The sequence below is a fragment of the Gambusia affinis genome, linkage group LG20, assembly GCF_019740435.1.
Source record: "Gambusia affinis linkage group LG20, SWU_Gaff_1.0, whole genome shotgun sequence".
NCBI lineage: Eukaryota > Metazoa > Chordata > Actinopteri > Cyprinodontiformes > Poeciliidae > Gambusia > Gambusia affinis.
In genome coordinates, this window is record NC_057887.1 from 24,219,226 (window position 1) to 24,236,223 (window position 16,998).

At 43.6% G+C, this 16,998-nt stretch overlaps 1 protein-coding gene across 2 annotated transcripts in view; it reads left to right on the forward strand.

Annotated features, from left to right (window-relative positions):
* The window catches only part of LOC122822939 (transcription factor COE3-like), a 34,771-nt gene extending 20,350 nt beyond the window's left edge, over positions 1–14,421 (forward strand). For both annotated transcript variants that reach the window (XM_044102062.1, XM_044102063.1), the window contains exons 11-16: positions 1,136–1,224; positions 6,487–6,552; positions 6,748–6,910; positions 7,101–7,292; positions 11,575–11,745; positions 13,317–14,421. In XM_044102062.1, coding sequence (XP_043957997.1) covers positions 1,136–1,224; positions 6,487–6,552; positions 6,748–6,910; positions 7,101–7,292; positions 11,575–11,745; positions 13,317–13,348 — 713 coding nt within the window. In that variant the 3' untranslated portion in view covers positions 13,349–14,421. The remainder of the gene's footprint in view (positions 1–1,135; positions 1,225–6,486; positions 6,553–6,747; positions 6,911–7,100; positions 7,293–11,574; positions 11,746–13,316) is intronic.
* Positions 14,422–16,998: the final 2,577 nt, after the last annotated feature.

Here is a 16,998-nt window from a genome sequence, read left to right on the forward strand (position 1 = left end):
CGGGATTGTTTCTGTTTGAGTGTTTACTTCTGACTCCAGATGTATGGCGGACGTTTTCTGCTATAATTTTAGAGCACACGTTTTCAATGTGAAAGCAGAACTTCTGGAACAGAAATGTACCGTTGCCTGGCAACCTCTCAGCCAATAGAATGGAATGTTATCCTGGATGCGTTTGTTTCCTTCTAGTGGGTGAGCCTGTGTGGCTACTACCCATTGTAGCAACCGGCGCTACCCTCTGAATGTAGGGAGAAATGACGACTTCATCTTTCTGCTCCTTTTTACACTAGACCTCCATCCATCCATCCATCCATCCATCCATCCATCCATCCATCCATCCATCCATCCATCCATCCATCCATCCATCCATCCATCCATCCATCCATCCATCCATCCATCCATCCATCCATCCATCCATCCATTCATTTGTCGTAGATAGATAGATAGATAGATAGATAGATAGATAGATAGATAGATAGATAGATAGATAGATAGATAGATAGATAGATAGATAGATAGATAGATAGATAGATAGATAGATTGTTAGATAGCGGCTACATGTTGCTACAATGGATAGTTGCCACACAGGCTCACCCACTAGAAGGAAACAAACACACCCCGTGTAACACTTTCATTCTATTGGCTCAGAGGTTGCCAGGTGATGGTACTTTTCTTTTCCAAGGGCGAGCAGAGAGACAAGTTTTGAGCGTGAGGAGAAAGGTTGGAGAAAGCAGTGAATATTTGAAAGAGAGCATAAGTTTGGAGTTCAAGCATTACAAGTTTTGAGAAGAAAGACATGAAGTCCTGCTTTTGAGACAGAAAATATGTGCTTTTGAAATATGGCAGAAACATTCCCCCTACAAATCACTATGATTCATTGTGACCCGAACAGAACCATCAGAACCTCTGGTTCCTCACTGACTGCAGAGCTTCTGATCCCTCCAGCCTGAGAGAGAATGTAAACAGGGATTTTGGTCAGAGGTCAAAGGTCAGGAAGATTGCAGAATCAATCCACACCAGAACAGACACACACAGTGTCGGTTATCACAGGTGTTCCAGTTCTGAACTTCAAGTAGATCGTTCCTGATACCTGTACTTGCAGAACCTTAGTAACCTTCCTTTTCTTCCTCTCCCTCAGCGCTCAATGAGCCAACCATCGACTACGGCTTCCAGAGGTTACAGAAGGTCATCCCCCGTCACCCTGGAGATCCTGAGAGGCTGCCCAAGGTACAGAACCGCAGGGTACTGCACAGAATCACCCAGAATGAAGAACCTTCAGAACCGCTGGCAGAGGAAGCGATTAGTGGTTCTGTGTCTCCATCAGTGAGCGTTCTGGTCGGCTGCTCAGGCTGATAATCATCTACTGACTCTACTGTTTTACGTCTCACACACACACACACACACACGCACACACACACACACATTCTGAGGATGTCTCCTGCTGAGGAGCTCAAACTGGATCGCTGGTTTAACTCAGTGGTTCTGGTCAGGTTCAGGTTCTTCAGACTGGTTCTGTTTCCAGCTTATTGAAGATGTGGTTGTCATTCCTGAGCTAACATCAGTGCAGTGCTGCGCTCACATGTTCACTAACCCTGAAAGTCAGGTCAAGGTCGGCCGCTAGTACTGTTAGCTTCGGGCCCTTTAGCTGCAGTTCCTGCTCTAATGGAAAGGAGGCGCTGTGTGGAGGATCCAGTAAACGAAACAAACAGAGCCATCAAAAAGATCACTGGGTGTTACCGTCCAGACGAGCACCGGGTGTGTGTGTGTGTGTGTGTGTGTGTGTGTGTGCGTGCGTGTGTGTGTGTGTGTTAAGCCCATTGGTAAACAAGACGGTTGAAACAGTGAAATCAGGTAATCAGGAAGTGCAGCCATGTGGCAAGAAAAGAGATTGGCATACACACGATTATCAGCCGCCATCTTATCAGATTTCTATAAAAACCAACATGTGTGTGTTTCTGCTGATCTCCATCCAGTAAATATGCAGCTAACTGGCTGTTAACGCGTCTGACCTCGACTGCAGGTTACAGACTCATTCAGACAGAAAACATCTGAGGGACTGATAAATAATGACATCATCAATTCAATAACTAATCCAATTAATGGAAAACCAAAACAACTAAACCATTTTCTATACTAGGAATACTGGAAATGTTCCATAAACCAGTTTCCTCTGCTTTCTCTTTTCGGAAAATGTTCCTGACCCTTCACTAATCTTCAGTGTAAGAGCCAGTTAATGGGGAGTTCATATAGAATAATAATTTAGATTAAAAATGTATAAATATGCTTAATTTACTTTTAAGAAATTCATGATGAGTATATTTTCAAGAATGTATAACTTAGTTAATGTAAAAGGATGCTTTTATTGTGAAAAGTAATTTTGGCTTCCACTACGTAATTAATGTTGCCCGTATGCACGTTTGAGTTCAGATTGCAGTTGGATACGGTGGAAGCAGCACAATTTTTTGACCGATCTGTACTGAGCCTTTCATTTTTTCTGTAAGTGTACTTTTTTGAGTTTTTTAAGTAAACATCATAAAGAAGACTTGGTTTCAGTCGAGTGATTCAAATATTGGTTGTTAGACAAACTGCAAAGGTGGTACAACGAACTTTTGGGACGCAGAGTGCCACTACATTCAGTAATGGATCAGAACTGGAATATGGCCTTTTTTGCTGATGCCATTGAATCTGCTGGTTCCGGACAAGGTGTCGGCTATTTTTGGGTCAGAACCAGTGCAGCAGGGGAAGGAGAAGTCCTTCATTTTCTCAGATTATTGTTGGATTAATTTAGGCTTTTATCTTGCTGTTATTATTTCTCCTGTTGGGTTGATTAGAGTTTATATCCTGCTGTTGAACCTGAAGCATCAGTGTGTGTGTGTGTGTGTGTGTGTGTGTGTGTGTGTGTGCGTGCGTGCCTGTCTCACTGTGTGTGTGTGGACATCAATCTGCTCTTGCTGCGACACTCAAATGTTTCTCTGCATAATCAGGCAGATCAGAGACAATCTGAATGTGAGAGCTTCTTCCTAACCAATACCATAAACCAGTTTCCTTCCAGTTTGATACCTAACTCCCCCAACACTCCAACACACATACACACACGCTCACACACCCACACACACACGCCCACACACACGCACACACACACACACACATTGCGGCTGACACGTGTCCATCAAACTGAGTTGAACTGGCTTTAAATCAGCTCTGCAACATTTCTTTGTTGTCCCAACAATCAGTGGAATAACAGAGAGATGAGAGTGGTAGAAAACTAGGAGAAACATTTGGGAGGGAGGAAGAGAGAGGGAAGGAGGGCGGTCAAGAGCAGAGTATGAGAGGAAAGAAAAATTAATGCAGAAGAGAGAAAGATGACGGATGGATGGATGGATGATGGATGGATGATGGATAGATGATGGATGGATGATGGATGGATGATGGATGGATGATGGATGGATGATGGATGGATGGATGATGGATGATGGATGGATGAATGATGGATGGATGATGGATGATGGATGGATGGATGGATGATGGATGGATGATGGATGGATGGATGGATGGATGGATGGATGATGGATGGATGATGGATGGATGATGGATGGATGGATGGATGATGGATGGATGATGGATGGATGATGGATGGATGATGATGGATGGATGATGGATGGATGGATGGATGGATGATGGATGGATGATTGATGGATGGATGGATGATGGATGGACGATGGATGGATGATGGATGGATGGATGGACGGATGATGGATGGATGATGGATGGATGGATTGATGGATGGATGGTGGTTGGTGGGATGGATGATGGATGGATGCTGGATGTATGATGATGGATGGATGATGGATGGATGGATGGATGGATGATGGATGGATGATTGATGGATGGATGGATGATGGATGGATGATGGATGATGGATGGATGATGGATGGATGGATGGACGGATGATGGATGGATGATGGATGGATGGATGGATGGATGGATGGATGGTGGATGGATGGATGGATGGATGATGGATGATGGATGGATGATGGATGGATGGATGATGGATGGATGATGGATGGATGGATGATGGATGGATGATGGATGGATGGATGATGGATGATGGATGGATGGATGATGGATGGATGGATGATGGATGGATGATGATGGATGGATGGATGATGGGTGGATGGATGGATGATGGATGGATGATGGATGGATGGATGATGGATGGATGGATGGATGATGGATAGATGGATGATGGATGGATGATGGATGGATGGATGATGGATGGATGATGGATGGATGGATGATGGATGATGGATGGATGGATGATGGATGGATGGATGATGGATGGATGATGATGGATGGATGGATGATGGGTGGATGGATGGATGATGGATGGATGATGGATGGATGGATGATGGATGGATGATGGATGGATGGATGATGGATGGATGGATGATGGATGGATGATGGATGGATGGATGATGGATGGATGATGGATGGATGATGGATGGATGGATGATGGATGGATGATGGATGGATGGATGGATGGATGATGGATGATGGATGATGGATGGATGGATGATGGATGGATGGATGATGGATGGATGATGATGGATGGATGATGGATGGATGGATGATGGATGGATGGATGATGGATGGATGATGGATGGATGATGGATGGATGGATGATGGATGGATGGATGATGGATGGATGATGGATGGATGGATGATGGATGGATGGATGATGGATGGATGATGGATGGATGGATGATGGATGGATGGATGATGGATGGATGATGGATGGATGGATGATGGATGGATGATGGATGGATGGATGATGGATGATGGATGGATGATGGATGGATGATGGATGGATGATGGATGGATGGATGATGGATGGATGGATGGATGGATGGATGGATGATGGATGGATGATGGATGGATGGATGATGGATGGATGATGGATGGATGATGGATGATGGATGGATGATGGATGATGGATGGATGATGGATGGATGGATGGATGATGGATGATGGATGGATGGATGATGAATGGATGGATGATGGATGGATGATGGATGGATGGATGTATGATGGATGGATGGATGATGGATGATGGATGGATGGATGGATGGATGGATGATGGATGGATGATGGATGATGGATGGATGATGGATGATGGATGGATGATGGATGGATGGATGGATGATGGATGATGGATGGATGATGGATGGATGGATGATGGATGATGGATGGATGGATGATGGATGATGGATGGATGGATGATGGATGGATGGATGATGGATGGATGGATGGATGATGGATGGATGATGGATGATGGATGGATGGATGATGGATGGATGGATGGATGGATGATGGATGATGGATGGATGGATGATGGATGGATGGATGATGGATGGATGATGGATGATGGATGGATGGATGGATGATGGATGGATGGATGGATGATGGAGGGATGATGGATGATGGATGGATGGATGATGGATGGATGGATGGATGGATGGTTGGATGGATGATGGATGGATGGATGATGGATGATGGATGATGGATGGATGGATGGATGATGGATGGATGGATGGATGATGGATGGATGATGGATGGTTGATGATGGATGGATGATGGATGGATGGATGATGGATGGATGGATGGATGGATGGATGGATAGATGATGGATGATGGATGGATGGATGATGGATGATGGATGATGGATGGATGGATGGATGATGGATGATGGATGGATGATGGATGATGGATGATGGATGGATGATGGATGATGGATGGATGATGGATGATGGATGGATGATGGATGATGGATGGATGATGGATGATGGATGGATGATGGATGATGGAGGGGGGTTAATTGAAAACCCTCCTGAAGGAGTTTGTAATGAAAAGCAGCAGATTAACTGGGAGAGTGTTTAATTAAGATAAAGACTAAATGAAGCATTGTTCTCTTGCTGCCTGATTACACACACACACACTGCTACACACACACACTGCTACACACACACACAGCTACACACACACACACACACACACACACACACACACTGCTACACACACAGTCAGGCTCAAAGTGGTTCTGAAGTTGATCCACTTCACTTTAACGAGCTGCTGGAGAGCAAACACACATCTGACCCGCTCTGTTACTCTGTGTGTGTGTGTGTTCTACGTGTGTGTGTGTGTTCTACGTGTGTGTGTGTCTTCTACGTGTGAGGGGGTGTAGCAGTGTGTGTGTGTAGCAGTGTGTGTGTGTAGCAGTGTGTGTGTGGGATAACCCCTGGGGTTCAGTGATCAGTGTAAACATGATAATAAACCTTCAGGTGGAGTCGCTCGTTAAGCTTGTTAAGCATCTGCAGGAGTCATGTGAACTAGATGCTGCTGGTGAAGCGATGAAGACTCTGATCTTCATCAGGTTCAGCTTCTCTCTGAGCAGCTGAAGCTGACCTTTGACCCTAATGCCATCCACTACAGGAAGTGCTGCTGAAGCGAGCCGCTGACCTGGTGGAGGCGCTCTACGGCATGCCGCACAACAACCAGGTGAGCCGCACCTGACCGAAACCAGGAGGAACCAGGGCAGGTCAGAGCCGGAGGCACAGCCTGCTCCGGACAGTGGAGGAAGTCCCGCCCTCTGACGGCCGGCTGACGTTTCCGTTCAGAGGAACCGAGAGCAAACGGGCCGGCTCCGGTCGGGTTCCCGTTTCGCCCGATGTTCAGTGTGCGCTGTCTCTGCAGGAGATCATTCTGAAACGAGCGGCGGACATCGCTGAGGCGCTCTACAGCGTTCCCAGGAACCACAACCAGATCCCGTCGCTAGGGAACTCCACCTCCCACGGCATGATGGGAGTCAACTCCTTTGGCGGCCAGCTGGCCGTCAACGTCTCTGAGACAGGTCAAGGTACGAGCCGACTGTCCGGCTCTTATTGCAGGGGGCGCTGTCCATGTGAGAATCGGTTCTGATCCAGAGGACAGGAACCTAGAACCTTGGAGTCCTGGTGGTTGTTTGGTTCCTGGTGGTTCTCCAGCTGCTGGATTATGGTTTCCTCATCAAATTCTCTCATTTAATCTGCAACATTTTCTTTTTCCAGTGGGTTACAACCGAAACACCAGCAGCGTGTCGCCACGGGGATACGTCCCAAGCTCCACCCCCCAGCAGAGTAACTATGGCAACACCGTCAGCAGCAGCATGAACGGCTACGGAAACACCAGCATGCCGAACCTCGGAGTGGCGACGTCTCCGGGTTTCCTGAACGGATCATCGGCCAACTCGCCCTACGGCAGTAAGTACCCAGGGACTAATACTACCATAGTACTGTAATAATGTAGTACTGTAGTAGCGTAGTAGTGTGGTACCGTAGTACCGTAGTACTGTAATAGTGTAGTACTGTAGTAGTGTAGTACCGTAGTAGTGTAGTACTGTAGTACTGTTGTACAGTTGGACTGTAGTACTGTAGTACCATAGTAGTGTAGTACTGTAGTAGTGTAGTACTGTTGGACTGTAGTAGTGTAGTACCGTAGTACTGTAGTAGTGTAGTACCGTTGGACTGTAGTACTGTAGTACCATAGTAGTGTAGTACCGTAGTAGTGTAGTACCGTAGTATTGTAGTAGTGTAGTACCGTAGTAGTGTAGTACAGTTGGACTGTAGTACTGTAGTACCGTTGGACTGTAGTACTGTAGTACTGTAGTAGTGTAGTACAGTTGGACTGTAGTACTGTAGTACCATAATACCGTAGTACTGTACCAGAGTACTGTGAGTACTGTTGTACAGTTGGACTGTAGTACTGTAGTACCATAGTAGTGTAGTAGTGTAGTAGTGTAGTACTGTAGTACTGGACTGTAGTAGTGTAGTACCGTAGTATGTAGTACCGCTGGACTGTAGTACTGTGGTAGTACACCGTAGTACTGTAGTAGTGTGTAGTACTGTAGTACTGTAGTAGTGTAGTACTGTTGGACTGTAGTACCGTAGTACTGTAGTACTGTAGTACTGTTGGACTGTAGTACTGTAATAGTGTAGTACTGTAGTACTGTAGTAGTGTAGTACTGTTGGACTGTAGTAGTGTAGTACCGTAGTAGTGTAGTACCGTTGGACTGTAGTACTGTAGTAGTGTAGTACTGTAGTACTGTAGTACTGTAGTACTGTAGTACTGTAATAATGTAGTACTGTAGTAGCGTAGTAGTGTGGTACCGTAGTACCGTAGTACTGTAATAGTGTAGTACTGTAGTAGTGTAGTACCGTAGTAGTGTAGTACTGTAGTACTGTTGTACAGTTGGACTGTAGTACTGTAGTACCATAGTAGTGTAGTACTGTAGTAGTGTAGTACTGTTGGACTGTAGTAGTGTAGTACCGTAGTACTGTAGTAGTGTAGTACCGTTGGACTGTAGTACTGTAGTACCATAGTAGTGTAGTACCGTAGTAGTGTAGTACCGTAGTATTGTAGTAGTGTAGTACCGTAGTAGTGTAGTACAGTTGGACTGTAGTACTGTAGTACCGTTGGACTGTAGTACTGTAGTACTGTAGTAGTGTAGTACAGTTGGACTGTAGTACTGTAGTACCATAATACCGTAGTACTGTAGTTGTGTAGTACCGTAGTACTGTTGTACAGTTGGACTGTAGTACTGTAGTACCATAGTAGTGTAGTAGTGTAGTAGTGTAGTACTGTAGTAGTGTAGTACTGTTGGACTGTAGTAGTGTAGTACCGTAGTAGTGTAGTACCGTTGGACTGTAGTACTGTAGTAGTGTAGTACCGTAGTACTGTAGTACTGTAGTAGTGTAGTACTGTAGTACTGTAGTAGTGTAGTACTGTTGGACTGTAGTACCGTAGTACTGTAGTACTGTAGTACTGTTGGACTGTAGTACTGTAATAGTGTAGTACTGTAGTACTGTAGTAGTGTAGTACTGTTGGACTGTAGTAGTGTAGTACCGTTGGACTGTAGTACTGTAGTAGTGTAGTACTGTAGTACCGTAGTACTGTAGTAGTGTAGTACTGTAATAGTGTAGTACTGTAGTACTGTAGTAGTGTAGTACTGTTGGACTGTAGTAGTGTAGTACCATAGTAGTGTAGTAGTGTAGTACCGTTGGACTGTAATACTGTAGTAGTGTTGTACCGTAGTACTGTAGTACCGTTGGACTGTAGTACTGTAGTAGTGTAGTAGTGTAGTACCATAGTAGTGTAGTAGTGTAGTACCGTTGGACTGTAGTACTGTAGTAGTGTTGTACCGTAGTACTGTAGTACCGTTGGACTGTAGTACTGTAGTAGTGTAGTACTGTAATAGTGTAGTACTGTAGTAGTGTAGTAGTGTAGTACCGTAGTAGTGTAGTACCGTTGGACTGTAGTACCGTAGTACTGTAGTAGTGTAGTAGTGTAGTACTGTAATAGTGTAGTACTGTAGTACCGTAGTACTGTAGTAGTGTAGTAGTGTAGTACTGTTGGACTGTAGTAGTGTAGTACCGTTGGACTGTAGTACTGTAGTACCATAGTAGTGTAGTACTGTAGTACCGTTGGACTGTAGTTGTGTAGTACCATTGGACTGTAGTAGTGTAGTAGTGTAGTACTGTAGTAGTGTAGTACTGTAGTAGTGTAGTACTGTAGTAGTGTAGTACCGTAGTACTGTTGTACCGTTGGACTGTAGTACTATAGTAGTGTAGTACTGTAGTAGTGTAGTACCGTAGTACTGTTGTACCGTTGGACTGTAGTACTGTAGTAGTGTAGTACCGTAGTACTGTAGTAGTGTAGTACTGTAGTACTGTTGTACCGTTGGACTGTAGTACTGTAGTAGTGTAGTACTGTAGTAGTGTAGTACCGTAGTACTGCTGTACCGTTGGACTGTAGTAGTGTAGTACTGTAGTAGTGTAGTACTGTAGTACCGTTGGACTGTAGTAGTGTAGTACTGTAGTAGTGTAGTACTGTAGTACTGTAGTAATGTAGTACCGTTGGACTGTAGTAGTGTAGTACCGTTGGACTGTAGTACTGTAGTACCGTTGGACTGTAGTAGTGTAGTACCGTTGGACTGTAGTACTGTAGTACTGTAGTAGTGTAGTACCGTAGTACTGTTGTACCGTTGGACTGTAGTACTGTAGTAGTGTAGTACCGTTGGACTGTAGTACTGTAGTAGTGTAGTACTGTAGTAGTGTAGTACTGTAGTACTGTAGTAGTGTAGTACTGTTGTACCGTTGGACTGTAGTAGTGTAGTACTGTAGTAGTGTAGTACTGTAGTAGTGTAGTACCGTTGGACTGTAGTAGTGTAGTACTGTAGTACCGTTGGACTGTAGTAGTGTAGTACCGTTGGACTGTAGTACTGTAGTAGTGTAGTACCGTTGGACTGTAGTAGTGTAGTACCGTTGGACTGTAGTACTGTAGTAGTGTAGTACCGTTGGACTGTAGTACTGTAGTAGTGTTGTACCGTAGTACCGTAGTACTGTAGTACTGTAGTAGTGTAGTACTGTAATAGTGTAGTACCGTAGTACTGTAGTACTGTAGTAGTGTAGTACTGTAATAGTGTAGTACCGTAGTACTGTAGTAGTGTAGTACTGTTGGACTGTAGTAGTGTAGTACTGTTGGACTGTAGTAGTGTAGTACCGTAGTAGTGTAGTAATGTAGTACTGTAATAGTGTAGTACTGTAATAGTGTAGTACTGTAGTACCGTAGTACTGTAGTAGTGTAGTACCGTTGGACTGTAGTACTGTAGTAGTGTAGTACTGTAATAGTGTAGTACTGTAGTACCGTAGTACTGTAGTAGTGTAGTACTGTAGTACCGTAGTACTGTAGTAGTGTAGTACTGTAATAGTGTAGTACTGTCGTACCGTAGTACTGTAGTAGTGTAGTACTGTAATAGTGTAGTACTGTCGTACCGTAGTACTGTAGTAGTGTAGTACTGTCGTACCGTAGTACTGTAATAGTGTAGTACTGTCGTACCGTAGTACTGTAGTACTGTTGTACCGTTGGACTGTAGTACCGTAGTACTGTAGTACTGTAGTACTGTTGTACCGTTGGACTGTAGTACTGTAGTACTGTAGTACCGTAGTAGTGTAGTACCGTAGTACTGTAGTAGTGTAGTACCGTAGTACCGTAGTACTGTTGTACCGTTGGACTGTAGTACTGTAGTAGTGTAGTACTGTAGTACCGTTGGACTGTAGTACTGTAGTAGTGTAGTACTGTAGTAGTGTAGTACCGTTGGACTGTAGTACTGTAGTAGTGTAGTACTGTAGTACTGTAGTAGTGTAGTTCTGTAGTACTGTAGTAGTGTAGTAGTGTAGTACCGTTGGACTGTAGTACTGTAATAGTGTAGTACTGTAGTAGTGTAATACCGTAGTAGTGTAATACCGTAGTAGTGTAGTACCGTTGGACTGTAGTACAATAGTAGTGTAGTACTGTAGTAGTAATACTACTGTAGCTACTGGTTCTACATTTTTGCCAGAGGTTCTGATGACAGAAGGGGTCGAAGGCCAGACGGTTTCTCCTCTTCTGGTAGTTCGTCTCCCTACTGGACATGTCTGCCTCCAGTAAGCCTCACTTCAGGAGTCTCTGTGTGAACTGGTTAAGCTGGTGTTTGTTGTCTTCCAGTTGTCCCATCCAGTCCCAGCATGGCCGTGTCCAACTGTAACTCGTCTCACGGAGTCTTCTCCTTCTCGGCTGCCGTCAAACAAAAGAGCGCCTTCGCTCCGGTGGTTCGGCCTTCGGCTTCGCCTCCGCCTCCACCCAACTGCTCCGGCGGGAACGCCAACGGATTGCAAGGTGAAGCCCCGCCCCCTTTGCTGCCTCGCTAGCCCACGTCTCCAGCCTCTGTAAAACTGTGTCTGATGTCTTTGCATTGAGACAAACACCAAGCCAGACCATTTTCACCAGTTTAGTCCTGAACTGGTTTATTTGAAACCAGTGAACCCATTTGAACCAATTAATTCCTCAGAAGGAATCAGGTCAGTGGTCAACCAATCGCAGCGCTTCGTTCTCAGCGCAGAGTTTGGCTCCATCACAACGGCTTTGCCACCATGTTTGTAGTTTTCTGGTTCTGGGCCAATCAAACGTCTGCGGTTTCCTCTCTAAACAGAGTTGTGTTAGAGCTGCATGAGAGAGACGGGCTGCCATGTTTTATTCAGTCAGAGTCACAGATACACCGTCTGAACACACACACCCACACACACACACACACACACACACACACACACACACACAGCCACACACGCATACACATACACATACACACTCTCACCCACTCACACACAGAACCAGCTCAGTGTTCAGTGTGTGTGATGGGAGTATTTTTGACAGAGAGGTTTGTCTATCCTCAAATATTCATGCAGCACTCATGCATGTGGATTTTTATCTGGTGTGTGGGTGTGTGTGTGTGTGTGTGTGTGTGTGTGCGTGTGTGTGTTTGTACTATGTTGTGGGGACCGAAGCCTGGTTCCCACAAGGAGAGTTTTGGATGGGGTTAGAAAAGGAGTGAGGTTTAGGCTGTAGAAATTAATGGACGTCAATGGAAAGGGTTAGGGTGTGTGTGTGTGTGTGTGTGTGCACTTGCAGATCTGCAGCGTTACTTCTGAATGAAGCCAATATGAACAGTGATACAGCTGCAGTAGAAGCAAACATTTGTTTCTGATATTTATTGTCACTGCAATTATTATTATTAAAAATAATAATCATTATTATTATTATTATTTTCTATGATGTATTATCTTAAGTTTGTGTTTTCTATATTTTTTGTACTTTCATGAGCCAACACGTTACACCTGAATTTCTCCACTGTGGAACATTAAAGGAGGTTTCTATTCTATTATTGTTCTCACAGTGGAGCTGCAGGAAGAACATGGTGCTGGGAGGAGGCGGGGCTAACACAATGACAACATTATGAAAAATGGAAAAATAAACAAACTTACAGAAAAACAAGCCAAAGAGGAACACAAACCAGAAATCCAAGGAAACAATCACAGGTGTAGACAAGAGGATCCGGCGAGGAGTGACTGAGAATGAGAAGCTGGAGAGGGTGAATGCTGAACTAAAGATCTGGGCTGTGAGCTACCTGACTGCAGGTAGAGGGAGAGAAGGAGTGGTAAAAGTGGCTAAAGAAACAATAAAACTAGAGTAACAAAGAATAAATATAAACATAACTAGAAATGCAACAATGGATTTAAAAGAAAACGGGAACAAGACAGAACTAACCAAAAGAAGAGCACAAAATAATGAAACTAGAAGCAAATCAAACTATCAAAACATCCCATGATCCGAACAGATAATGAACAGTAAATGTTTTTATTTTACAGCGCTGTTTCTTCTCATGAGACATTTTTCTTCTTGCGTTTCTGCAGCCATGTCAGGACTCGTCGTTCCTCCGATGTAGATCCTTCCTGACCCTCAGCCTCGAGCAGCAATCACCTCAGAGGGGAAGGGGCCAGTGGTCCCTGGAGGCGGAGCATCAGGCAGCTGCTGACCAATCAATGACCTGATCCTGTTCTGACTGGACAAAGACCATGAAAAAGACTTTTAGTGCAGCATTTTCTGCAGGTGCTTCAACCTTCTGTTCTGCTCTGATGTCTAGTCTGCTAATGTACACCTGTGATGTCACACCTGGGATGTGACATCACTACCTGTACCTGGGTGGGCTTGGTAATTTTTTTAAACATGACAGATTAAAGGTAACGTCTGCTGTTTTTATCTGGTGTTAGCTGTGTGATGACACAGTGACCTGTGGATACACCTGGGTGGAGGTGATGCTAAAAGTGGGCGGAGCTAATATTCAGAAACCTCATCTGGACTCAGCGGGTCCATCCTGGTTGTGATCAGCTTATTTAAAACCTTTCATTTCTATTTAAACACAGAGTTGTGTTAAAGCACAGTTATAAAAAAGCAGATAGTGTTAACTCTGCTTTTTGATGGCTACACTGTAAAAACTAACTTGCATAGCATCCTAAATAGTCACTGGAGCCCCGCCCCTTTTCACACTGGGTTCTGTGATTTTTGCTGAGTACTCTTTTGTGACTGCTGTGGTTGATGACACGCCCCTCTATCACCATGGCAACCTGTTTTTGTATCATATCAAGATCTAGATATTTATATCAGATTGTTTTTAGTATTGATGGATGTTTGTCATGTCGTCGTGTTGTTGCCACACAAACAGCCCTGGTTTTATATCACGTGTTTATGGAGCTGCTGCTGCACCTGATTGTTTTTAATGTGAACCATGTTGTAACTTCTCCACAGTGAATAAAGTCAGCAGCTTGCTCTGACAGACTCTGTCTTTCCTTCCCTGAAGGGATCGGTCTAATCCCTGGAGAACAAGGCAGTTTGCAGTCTGCACACATTATTATTTTGGAAGAAGGGAAAATGTTACAGGAAAAACTGGATGCACACAACTCTGATCACATGACCTCCATCGGCCATCTTTACCATCCTGACAAGAACCAGCAGGCCCGGCGCCCAAGGTACAGAACCGCAGTATTATAACAAAGCAACATTAGTAATAAAACGTTTGGTTGATAAACTGAGCAGAAAAAGAAGAAAAAAATAGTCACAAAAGGTAAAGTAAAACAAAGGCAGATTTCAATCTTAAATGAAGCTGTCAACATATTTAACGTTTAATCATTCTCTTAAATAAAAATTATTTCACTTTAGAAATGGAGGTGATTCTTAGAAAGCAGTATTTGTGAATAAGACAACCAGAGGATTAAACTCTTCGTCCCTGTTAGAAGATCAGATTTTATTAGATTAAAACTTAAACATGGAGTAGATTTCTTGTGCGATTTCCACTTCTGAAAATCTTCCTAAAAACATTTGAGAAGTTGGAACTGAAAAAAGGTTTATTGTCTCAAAATCTCAGTCATAAAACAATAAATCAAATTAGTCACAATAAATGGAATGGAATGGAATTTCTTTTTCAGAAAGTTTCATAAATAAATATAAAATTGCCATCTTATATTCTTGTGGGAGTGCAATAGAAAGATATTTAGTTCTTATTATCACCAGAATTTTTAAACAAATGTTTTCTTCTCAGACTAGAGGAGCAGAAAACTGATGAATTGTAATATTTTTGATTCATAAAGTCACAACATTCTTGGTTTCTTTTAAAAAGCACATTTTAGTTCCATTAGTCTTTTTAGTTTTCAAATGTAGCGTCAGGCATTTTTCTATTTCTTTATATGTGCCATATGTTTGTCCTGAACTTGATCTTTGTTTTTAGCTCCACTTTATACCAAACTAACTTTTATCTGCATAAAAGAGATGGATATGTTTTTTTTTAGTAAAAGCTGAATATGTAATCATGTCTCTAATTAGTCAAATGTTGAACTGTTTATGGAAATGTAGCAATGTTCACAGAGCAAAAAAATGGCAAAAAAAAAAAATCTGTTTTCAAAAGTAAAGTATTGAAATAATTTAGTTTATCACTGAACAAGGTCAGTTCTCATGTGGTCCAGATGCTAATAAAGTGCTGAAATTGCCCTTTATTGAAGTTTCACACATCACAAACTTGGTTTTAAATATTCTGCTATTAGAGCAGAATAATCCATTCCAGGTGTTGAAGTTAACTAGAGTAGATGAAAGACAGTGAAGCTTGTGAAAGATTAGGTGGAATCGCCCTGTAGCCATTTCAACTTCAGCTTCATGTCTCTGAGGACAACGTCCTCATCTGGGACGTCTCTGTGGGAAACGCTGTAAACTGTCCTCTGTCTCTCATTTGGACTCCGCCATCACTACCGGCTTTTTCACCCAAAAAAGGATTTTTTTTTACCTCTCCAGGGGGTCTTTTGTGGGCTCTAGTGTCCCTTATATGAAAGAAGGCTGACAGGAAGGGGGAAGACATGCAGCAAATGTTGTCGGGTCCGGAAATCGAAGGCCTCCAGACATGGGATGCGCCGCCCTTACGCCACCACAGCACGGCCCGGAATCCCCGATTTTTCAATCATTTCGCAGGATCTCAATAAAGTCAGTCAGGATTGTTTTTTCTCTCCTTGTCTCCTTACGGGCTCCGTACATTGGCTTATTCTAGCATTGCGTACTGTTTAATATTGGAAAAACTAAATAATTATTAGAAAAAGTGTTTCTTCTGTCTGAGTTTATTTTTTATTTATTTGTTGCGAAGGCCTATTGGAATCAGAATTTCTTATTCTTATTTTTCCGTCAACAGACGCGGCTCTTTGGGGGCTTTAACATATTCAAAAACTCACCAACTTGACCCAAAATTGTCCCCCAACTAAAAATTTTGGATTCCAGTGGAATCGCAAGTGGGCGTGGCCAAATTGCTCTACAGCGCCCATTGTAGGTTGTAGAGATCTGCAACTACGTCAGTAGTCTCTTGGAGGTACCCTCTAAAATGCACTGGGAGGCGGCCATTTTGGGTCAAGGGACAAATTTTGTCCCTTTTTCACTTTTACTCACGTCGAAGTTTGACTAACTCCTCCTAAAGATTCGACCTATCGGCTTAATTCTCAGTCAGAGTGCAGTTAAGGCATGGGGCTTTAAACGTTATCAATAAAATTTACTTTTTGTTTATATTCAGGGGGCGTGGCAGAGCGGCAAACTTGGCGTACTCGCCCAAACAAACAAAAATCTATAACTTTCACATAAAAAGTTCTGTTGGCACCAAACTTGGTATGAGTGATCCTGGTTGGATCCCTGACAATCCTATGACGTCATAGTTTAACGTCATCTAAGCCCCGCCCCCTCAGAACAGGAAGTGCCTTTTTTAACTTGGAAAGCTCCATCTCTGGCTCTCTTGACCTAAACAAGATGCTCTTGTGTCAGAAGACTGATAACAAGTTGGTCTCACTTGCTTTAAAGCTCCAAGAGTTTTCCGTGGAGGGCGTGGCCGTGGAGGGCATGGCCGTGGCAGCGCGGTGAAGTCACGGGTCACACCGCTGCCAAATGTTCCACATGTTTCAACCAAGCTGCACCAAACTCACTGAGATTGATCCTTGTCCACCCACAATAGTTGGTGGGCGTGGCCTAATTCCTCCACAGCGCCCCCTAGAATATTTTTAAAACTCAGCCATGCTT